We start from the raw sequence: 10,025 nt of genomic DNA on the forward strand, positions 1-10,025 counted from the left end.
GATCGAGCATTACTTTGTATTTTTAGAAGAGTTTGAGACTGAAATTCTTGATTTTGCTCGAAGGATGACGTAAATTTTACTTGAAGGACCAATATTTGCAAATATTAAAATAATTATTTGCAGGATCACTTGCTTTGCAAGCCACATGGATATGGAAAATCCAAGAATTTGATTGAAAGAGGAAGTCATTCAAAGAGGAAACATAAATAATAATAAAATATTATGAAATATAATAAAAGGGAGTGGGTACCAGGCGTGGCAATGACGTCATGGTCGGTCGGCCGAGGGTTCAGGGTTCCCGGTCCCACATGGTTTCTCTTTATTTTATTATATTTTCTCTCTCTCTTCATTTCCTCATTTGATCAGTCTTCCATATCCTTGTTTATCCGTGTTTTTTGATGCTCTTTAGAATATTATTACTAAGTACACCCATGCCTTTTACTCCGGGTTTACTCGGTGGTGGCCCTTATGCCCAAAAGGTGAATATTCATTACTAATCCATGAAATTCAGCTGAGAAAAGCCATGAATTGAAGTCAGTAAATATTAGGGTAAATTAGTGTATTTTTTCTAAGAATTCATCTGATGAATACAACACTAGGTAATTGATTAGTTGTTATATACTAGCAGGCAATCTATCTAGGAGCATTTAATTGATTCAGAATATTGTTCTGGGATGAGTTTTGCAGCACCAGAGACATCTTTCAAATAAATTCTGAATATTGAAAGCAATACTGAGCCGCTCAACATAAATGATAAATTACATGGAATATTGAAAGTTCTTGCCTCAAAGGTCTACCATTATCGTCATGTATTATTGCTTTGATGAGGTTACAGAATTAAAATTCACTTCTCTTGCAGAACGTGAAGATATTCTTAACTTTTGATGCCGTCAGAGATACATAATTTCCTACGTGATTTTACGAATTTGACTTTCCTCAAAAATCCATCATCAACAACTGCGAAAAATTTCTTAGTTTCTTTGAAAGATCCATATCCACCCAAAATGACATACTGAAACCAATAATACAAAATTCGAATTTTTTTTTAGTTTCTTAGAAAGATCCATATCCACCCAAAATGACATATTGAAACCAATAATACAAAATTTTATTTTAGCCAAAAAATTCACCATCGAGTTCAAGATGAGCAAAATTGCACATATCGTTGTTGTCTAGCCGATATGTAGGTTTATTAGTTAGCAATTCATTCGAGCAGTATAAAGAAAACCAAATATACAAGGCCTTGAAGTTGGACATATATAATATGCAGTTAACTTTCATAAGAACATCTCCAACAGAAGGTGTAAAAAATCATGTGTGGCTTTTTAATTTAGTCCTTTTAGAGCATCTCCAATTGTGGGTGTAAAAAATCCTACGTGGAAGTTTAATTAAGATTTTTATTTAAGAGATTTTACATATACAGTAAATATATGACCCCATGGTTAAAAAACTATCTCCAATAGTGAAGGGTTTAATCCTTAGAATATTTTGTATGATGAAATCTTAACAGTTTATATTTACTTTAACTAATTTCTAAATAAATAAAATAAATGAAAATATGACGTGGAGGTGCAAGTGAAGGTGTAAATAAGATTTTCTTGAACACCTTCATATTTATTTTCACATCCCTCGTAGTTTGTAGGACCCAACCATTGGAGATGGATTTATGTTAATTGGGGGCCTAAAATCTTATGTGTCATAAAAAATAAAGAACTTCACCTTCTGTTGGAGATGCTCTTATTTAGAGCAAGTCTTATGGTGGAATCCAACCTATTCCAAGTGTGGAAAAACCATGGAATGTCAAGTCTAATGGCTTCCAAGTTGGGGTTTTCCAGAGAAAATCCAAGCAAGGTTCCACCGTTTCGTGGAAGGGTTCGTGGAATCCATCTGAACGCCAATAAGAATAGCGTTAAATGCTATTCTTAACAGCGCTAAGAAAACGCTATTAAGAATAGCGTTTTTTTTTTGTCCGTAGATTTAGGATGAGTTGTTGAAATCTAACGGCCGAGACTATTCCACCACTACACTTGCACTTCCATCCACGGTTCCAAATGCTGAGGTGGCGTGGAAGATGGAACTCTTCCACCATAAGACTTGCTCTTATGGGGTCTGTACATAGAGTAAATATAAGACCTCATATCTAAAAAACCCTCTCCAATAATAAAGATTTTTTAAAGAAATATAGTGAAAAATATGATGTGGAGGTGTAGATAACACTTTCTTGAACACCTTCATATGAATCATATCTAGTAATTAGTCCCTCCTAATTTGTAGGAACCTACTGTTGGAGATGGGTTTATGCCAAACGGGAGTCTAAAATCTTACGTGTCACTTAAAAAAAAATTCACCCTCTGTTAGAGATGCTCTAACATGGATGTGAATGCTTTGAAACGAATTAAGTATTTTGTACCATTTTGTTAACCGAAATTAACATTGAAAAGAAACACCCCTTTTATTATAACATAAATGTATTAACAAGACGAGAGCCAAATTCCACGTTACACCATTTGTCATAATTTATAGGATAGGAAATTAACGACAGATGAATTGGCGAATTATGTTGAGGGATGCTAGCATGTTGGGAAACCTTTTAACAACGGTTTGAGATCACACAACCCCGTTTTGTATAAATCAAATTGTAATAGACCCCTTTTTGGATATAACGTATTCTCGTATAATTGCTTTCTAGTTATTTAATAAAATTCATGCTTCAGAAAGGATAAAAGTGTCAACAAAGGAAGGTACATGCAAAAAAATGAATTACGAATGTGTTACACAAAATTGGTCAATTAACCCAATAATGACAATTCCTGAGTGAAAAAGACATGTAAAATTTGATATTGTTTAAATGGACGAGAATATAAAAACAGCCAGGATGTAAACATTTTCATCCAACCCATTTTCAAATACTTTTTCTTATTTTTAATTTACATCAGGATGCATCCAGTTTCACCTTCGCTATTTTCTAAATTTACGGCAGGATGAATCCAGTTTCATTCTTATTATTTTTTGGATGTCCATTTCACCCGTACTAATTTTTACTCATCCATTAGAACTATGTTTTAAAAATATTTAGGCAATTGACCGAGTTTCTCAATGTGTTACACGCGATATCTACCCACAAATTTGTTAAAAATGATCCAAGTATATTATTCAGAGTCGTTTTCTCAAAAAGCTGGACGATTTTTCCCATTGTAATATAAAATTGTTAAAGTGTATTGGAGTATTGGACCACATTTAATTATGTGCATGTCTAACGATTTTTTCCTTGAATTAACAACTGATTTGGATGCATCAGGGTCAATTTCTCACAGCACTTTATTAAAAACAAAATCAAAAGCCCAATAGTCGTCATACCTGTGAATTCCATGTTAGAATGCTGTTTTGAACTTTGAAGTCTATACCAACACACCATATGTATACACCCTTGCTACCAGTTGCTATGACCCACTAAAACTTTCAAACAGTAAGCACAAGACTCTAATGTAAGCACCTTGTATAATAGAATTTGCCGAGATTGACGACTTTGACCGAAAGAAAAACAAAACAAAACAAAACAAAAAGAAGAAGAGAGATTGGTGAGGTGACCGTTTTTTCGAGTTAACGCAATATCCCGTGGTAATTAAGGCATATAAACAACGGAAAATGAGTCATTTGTCAAAATATTTTTAAATCACGGTTCAAATGGACGAGTAAAAAATAGTTTGGGTGAAATGGCAAAAAAAATAAAATAATAAGGATGAAACTGGTTTCATCTTAGTTTAAATTTAAAAAATAGTAAGGATGAAACTGGATACATCCTGTGTAAATTAAAAATAAAAAAAAATATTTGAAAATGGGCATGATAAAACTGGTTACATCCTGGCTATTTTTACATTTTTGTCCATTTAAATAGTATCAAAATTTAACTGTCCATTTCATCTAGGAATTGTTGGTTTTTGTATTTTTAACCAATTTTGTGTATAAACAATCGGATACCGTATCTTTTATCATCAATGCGTTTCCTAGCAATACACGTACAATCAAAAAATGATTAAAGTATAGGTAATTAATTAGTATATCATCATTGCGTCTCCACATACAGTGTTTCCAGCACAAAGCAGGTAGGCATCTCAATCCATTATCTAATCCAAACCAAACCAAACCAAACCCAAAATTAGCTAAAGATTCTAGAAGTCAAGTTTCGGTTTCTTGCACTTGAAAAAACTTTCATCGCGGTTTAAGCTCCCTTGCAGCCTTGTGGGCATATATTCAATTCTTTCACCAAGTTTTTCCTTTTGGTATCATGCTTAGACCAAGTTTTGAGACAAATGCACATGATGAAGGTAGAATAATAATAATGCACCATGGAACCCAAACACTATAAAAACCCAAAACTCATTGGCTACTTTAAGTTCTACTGTAGTTTCCTAGTTTTCACCCGACCGAGTTCAAAAACCCACCATATTTTAAAATTCCGTTAAGATATTTAACCACGGTTACAATACCAAACCTGGTTAAATTCCAATTGAAGGGTTAAAACCGGAGAAAAAATTGTTGGATAGATAAGGACGTTGGTTTTGTCTATGTGATTTTGGTTGTTTTCTTAGTTGAGTAATTAAAGTGTGATAATAAAAAGATAAAGGAAGTCTTCTCTTGCTATGAAATTTCCTTCTTCGTTTGCGGGATTTTCTCTCTTTTTTCTATAAATTAGGATTCTCTTATTTCTCTTCCTCGGTTTTTTGTTTTTTATTGTTAGTTTTAGTAAGCAGCATATTCGAATTACTCTCATTTCTTTGACTCTTTTTTAAATATCATCTGATTTTCTATCCGTTTTTCTTGTTGAGTTTTTTGTTTCTAAGATCCGGGTTTCAATACCAAATCACCCTTTGATCTCTTGACAGCTTGAATTTTTTTTATTTTTTGAAATTTAGTTAGATCCAAATTATCTGTATAGGGAATTTAGGTCTTTTTTAGTATTTTTGGATTTGGGAGGATCATCAGTAGTGAGAAATGGTAGTGAGAATGAGATGGCCATGGCCACCACAGTTATCAAAGAAATTTGAGGTGAAAATAGTTGTGAGGAAGCTTGAAGAATTCCATCAAATTGGGGGAGATAGAGATGTTATTGATGGAGAAAAACCATTGGATGTTTCTAAATTGTCTGTTGAGGTCAGATGGAAAGGTCCTAAATTTGCTTTAACTTCGTTTAGACGTTCAGTGAAGAGGAATTTTACTAAAGAGGAGGAAATTAGAGATGATGATGCTGGTGTTGTTGAATGGAATGAGGATTTTCAGAGTGTTTGTAATCTTTCTGCTTACAAAGAAAACGTCTTTCATCCGTGGGAGATCACTTTTACCCTCTTAAATGTAAGTTTAATTCTTCTTTACTCCGTTTTTTTTGATTTCATTGCTTAATTTATTTATTTTGGCTAATTTAGGTTTGTTTTTTTTTTGAATCCTTGGTTTTCTCAAAATTGGGAGAATCAAAATTTATTATCTGTCTCAATCCTTTGTTTTATGTATTGGGTTTTAATGATACTGTGTTTTATTGTCTACATATCAAATTTTCTCCCCTATCATGTACTGTTTATTTGTTTGAAAATTGTTATTAATTGTGTGTGTTTATTCAATTGAAGAGAAAGGGTCTATTCTTATGTAGGCAATCAGAAAAATGTTGAACTGATACTTCAGTTGTAAATTTTGGACTAGACTGCTTGGAAACTTAAGGATCATAGAATTGTTCTTTCTAAAACGAATATGCAATGTCTTATGTTAGCAATTTTCTTTATGGATAATGTATTGTTAGTTTCCCTGTTAATACTAGGCTTTGACTGAGCAATGGGATATCAAATCTGAAATTTTGAGTGTAGATGCAATGCTGAGATTCTAGGTGGTATTACTGGCCAGTGATCAACTAGTGATTAGAGTTACATCTTTGTGTCCTTTAAATTCAACCATGTTTCTACTGAGACAACTGGACTTCTCTGGTTCGGACATGCAAGGGTAGGAGGGATTATTTGATCTGCAACTTTTTCTTTTAGCCGAGTGATTTCAGATAATTGTTAAATTTAAGAGTTCTGAAGATCACATTTGTTTTGATTCAGGGGTTGAACCAAGGAGTGAAGAATAAGAACCCAGTAGTTGGAACAGCATCCTTGAATCTCGCAGAATATGTTGCTGCAGCAGCAGAAAAAGAGATCGAAGTTAGTATTCCACTTTGCCTTTCGAGTGGAAACGCCGACTCGCATCCGTCTCTTTCTGTATGTCCCTTTACTAACTCTCTCTCATAAACTTTGATTTCTCTCCTTTGATTGCCAGAACACCAGCTGCTTCTTTTACTAGAATAATTCATGAACTTAAGATTTTTGATATGGAGCTTCGTCCTTGCTACAGCTATCTCTTAGCGTATTGGAACTGAGAACCACCCAAGAGTCTTCAGAGCCTGTTCAAAGATCAATGGTGCCTGCTCCACTGTCTCCCATGGCAGGAGAGGTTTTACCAACAGAGAAAGATGAACTATCTGCCCTAAAAGCAGGTTTAAGAAAGGTAAAAATTCTAAAGGAGTATGTGTCGACTCGAAGAGCTAAAAAGGTGTACCGTGAGGATGAGGGAAGTGATGAAAGGTGCTCTGTTAGGAGCGACGATGGTGAGTATGTATTTCCATTCGATACAGCGTCTCTTGATGATTGTGATGAAAGAGAAATGGTGGTTGAAGATACTTCTAGTGTTAGGAAATCTTTCAGTTATGGCAGCTTGGCATATGCAAATTGTGTTGGTGGGTCTTACATCTCCGAGATGAAGATCAATGGCGAAAATGAGGACTGGATTTATTACAGCAATCGCAAATCAGATGTGGGATGCGTGACTGTAGAGGAATCAACCGCATCAGTGTCTGATCAGACTCTAATGCAGAGTTCAAAAAGGAGGGGCATTCTGTCTTGGAGGAAGAGGAAGCTGAACTTTAGATCTCCTAAAGCCAAAGGGGAGCCACTGCTGAAAAAAGCTTATGGTGAAGAGGGTGGAGACGACATTGATTACGATCGAAGGCAGCTGAGCTCCTCTGATGAGTCCAATCCATCAATCGTAAGCATCATCTCTTTATTGATCCACTTTTTCTAACAGTAATAAAATTCAACATGGTTAGAAACTGGATAGGAAATCTGTATTTGCTAGTAAATCTCCCAGATCATGCCATTAGATAATTGTGTACTGAATGATGTGTGGTTTTCAAGTTTTCTCTAGTAAATTGCACCCAGTTATTAGCATTGATTATGTTTGCTTATTCATTTTCAGAGGCACAAGGCAGATGATGACTCAAATGCAAACCGGCCATCAGTGTCCGAATTTGGGGATGACAATTTTGCTGTTGGAAGCTGGGAGAGCAAGGAATTTGTGAGCCGCGATGGACACATGAAACTTTTGACACATGTATTCTTCGCTTCCATTGATCAGCGGAGTGAACGTGCGGCAGGCGAGAGTGCATGCACAGCTTTGGTTGCTGTAATTGCAAACTGGTTCCAAACTAATAGAGACTCCATGCCCATCAAATCCCAGTTTGACACCCTAATCAGGGAAGGCTCCTTAGAATGGAGAAACATGTGTGGAAATGAGACTTACAGGGAAAAGTTCCCTGACAAACACTTCGACTTGGAAACAGTTCTCCAGGCTAAGATCCGCCCAATCTCCATCGTCTCTGACAAATCTTTTGTTGGGTTCTTCTATCCAGAAGGGATGGAAGGAGGGGGTTTTGAATTTCTCCAGGGAGCTATGTCTTTTGATAACATATGGGATGAGATCAGCTCTGGCAATGATCTCTGTTTCAGTAATGGTGAACCTCAGGTGTACATTGTGAGCTGGAATGATCACTTCTTTATCCTGAAAGTTGAACCAGAAGCCTACTACATTATTGACACACTCGGTGAGAGGCTTTTCGAAGGCTGTGACCAAGCTTACATTTTAAAGTTTGATAGAGACACTAAAATTCACAGAGTACCTGAAGAAGAAGTAGAAAAGTCATCCAAAGAAAAACAAGTAAATGATCAACAGATTGTGGCAGCAACTCCGGAGATTTCAGGAAACCAGCAAATCTCTTTGAAAATGTCAGAAGAGGATCCCATGGTGAACTCTGCTATAGTAAAGATAGATGACGAATCCGGTGAGAGCGAGAAAAATGAGGAGGTTGTTTGTGAAGGGAAGGAATCATGTAAGGAATATATTAAAAGCTTCTTAGCTGCAATACCCATAAGAGAATTGCAAGATGATGTGAAGAAGGGATTAATGGCTTCAACGCCGATCCATCATAGGTTACAAATTGAGTTCCATTACATTGAGTTTTTGCAGCCCTTGCCTGAACCATCAACAACAGCAATAATAGCATCAGGAGGGACTCTCTAAGAGAGAAGATAGAGCAAGTGTGAGTATTATCCTTAGATAACCTAATCGACGGTAGTTGTTTTCTCTCATTTCCGTTGCGTTTGAGGTGGTTAAGTTTTTTTTTGTGGGTTTAATGGGTCAATCAGAAAGAGCTTTCCCATTTGAACTTTTACGCTCACTTTAGTCTTTGTAAATTTTTTACCTTTCCCTTCTCTTACAGCAAGGGGTTTCAGTCGTCTTACCTCTCTTCTTCCTGATGTAAGTTTTTGATATGTAATTGTCACCTCCAATTAATGCTAATATGGTTTTGTGAAACTACAGGTTGGGAGTTCTAGCTGCAAACTGTTGATACTGAGCTTATTCTTTATCAAGTGTTTATTGTCAACTTAATTTAGGGAAATGATTCTTTGCAAGTAAGTGAGACCACATGAGGACATTATCTCATTTCTCCCACTCTAGTACATGTGAAAAGATTCGCTCTCAAACCGTAAAGATGAACATTGTCAATAGGGACTTGGGACTTTGAAAAGTGGGAAGAGATACTTGTCTTTCATGCTGGGTGTTTTCTAGATGATACAATGCAACTTGCTGTAATTTTCCCTTTGTGTGTATTCCTTGTCACGTTACCTGTTTTACATATTCATTGGTATCCACTGCCTCTACCTTTCCATAATCCATAGTAGGTAATCAGTGACTCAGGGTCCATCTTTTCCAGTGGTATATTCATTGATCATTCCTGCGTACTCTTTTATGGATTGTGATGAGTCCACATTCCAATTGTGAGAATGAGACTGACGTAAACATTTACCTATTTTCGTTCTTGCTAGGTAAGATCAACTTAACGAGGCCTTTACTCTTAGCTCCCACACGGTTTCGTTATCCAACCAGCAGTCTCTTAAAAGAACAAATGTTTGGTTTAACCTCCATATTTTACACAAGTGCAATATTATACACAACCACAACCAGACCATTCCTGGACGATATATTGGGCACACAAGTCCCACAATTACAGATCTTTACCTAATTGTTAAGAAGAAAAGAAATGTAGCTAAAAACAAAGAATTTGTATGGAACCCGAACCATCTATCTAAAATAAAAAGGGATGCAAATATGCAACACCAGCTAAAACGACCCGTTGCAGCGCGCATCCATTAATAAACAAGCATGTCAGCAATAAAATTCATGTGTACCTACTGTGCTTCAATTCGAACCCCGCCGATGACCACTAGGCCTGATCTAGGGACTAATGTCACGACTAACTTCTCCAAATCCTCGGCATCGATGTCTTCTATCAAGGCTGATATACCAATTTCAAGCGAGCTGTTTGATGCATTTCCATTTCCTCCAACCCTTTCACGGGCTATATCAACCATACTTCCTACAATCTCCCCATAACTTTCTGGATTCTCCATGAAAACCAAACCTCCATGTCCCTGGACAGGTTTATCCACGTACACGTCGAACCTAACTGATTTATTACTACTCAGAATGTTAATACCATCTACTATGAGAACTTCCTGCCAATCCCCGTTCTTTTTTGGCCTATCAACAAGAACATGTATAACTTTAGTTAATGCTCTTGCCATCGACCCAAACTCTACAATATCCTGCATAACAACTGCTTCATTTTCTTCACCTAGTGATCTGGGTTTAGTTCCATTTCCATCACC

General features: G+C 36.2%; 1 protein-coding gene across 2 annotated transcripts; it reads left to right on the forward strand.

Annotated features, from left to right (window-relative positions):
• Positions 1–4,551: 4,551 nt before the first annotated feature.
• LOC113310392 lies at positions 4,552–9,026 on the forward strand. 2 transcript variants are annotated; one of them, XM_026559058.1, is made up of 5 exons: positions 4,552–5,349; positions 6,087–6,242; positions 6,376–7,065; positions 7,276–8,395; positions 8,677–9,026. In XM_026559058.1, the coding sequence occupies exons 1-4, from the start codon at positions 4,993–4,995 to the stop codon at positions 8,374–8,376; spliced, it is 2,304 nt and encodes a 767-aa protein (XP_026414843.1). In that variant the 5' UTR covers positions 4,552–4,992; the 3' UTR covers positions 8,377–8,395; positions 8,677–9,026. The 2 variants fall into 2 exon arrangements, with proteins under 2 accessions (XP_026414843.1, XP_026414842.1); XM_026559057.1 differs by lacking the exon at positions 8,677–9,026 and having other exon boundaries at positions 7,276–8,675.
• Positions 9,027–10,025: the final 999 nt, after the last annotated feature.

This window comes from Papaver somniferum, chromosome 9, assembly GCF_003573695.1.
Source record: "Papaver somniferum cultivar HN1 chromosome 9, ASM357369v1, whole genome shotgun sequence".
Classification (NCBI taxonomy): Eukaryota; Viridiplantae; Streptophyta; class Magnoliopsida; order Ranunculales; family Papaveraceae; genus Papaver; species Papaver somniferum.

Coding starts and splice junctions, on each gene's coding strand:
- LOC113310392 (XM_026559058.1), top strand. CDS start 4,993: ATGGTAGTGAGAATGAGATGGCCATGGCCACCACAGTTATCAAAGAAA. Junction 5,350..6,086: donor TCACTTTTACCCTCTTAAAT/GTAAGTTTAATT, acceptor GTTTTGATTCAG/GGGTTGAACCAAGGAGTGAA. Junction 7,066..7,275: donor ATGAGTCCAATCCATCAATC/GTAAGCATCATC, acceptor ATTCATTTTCAG/AGGCACAAGGCAGATGATGA.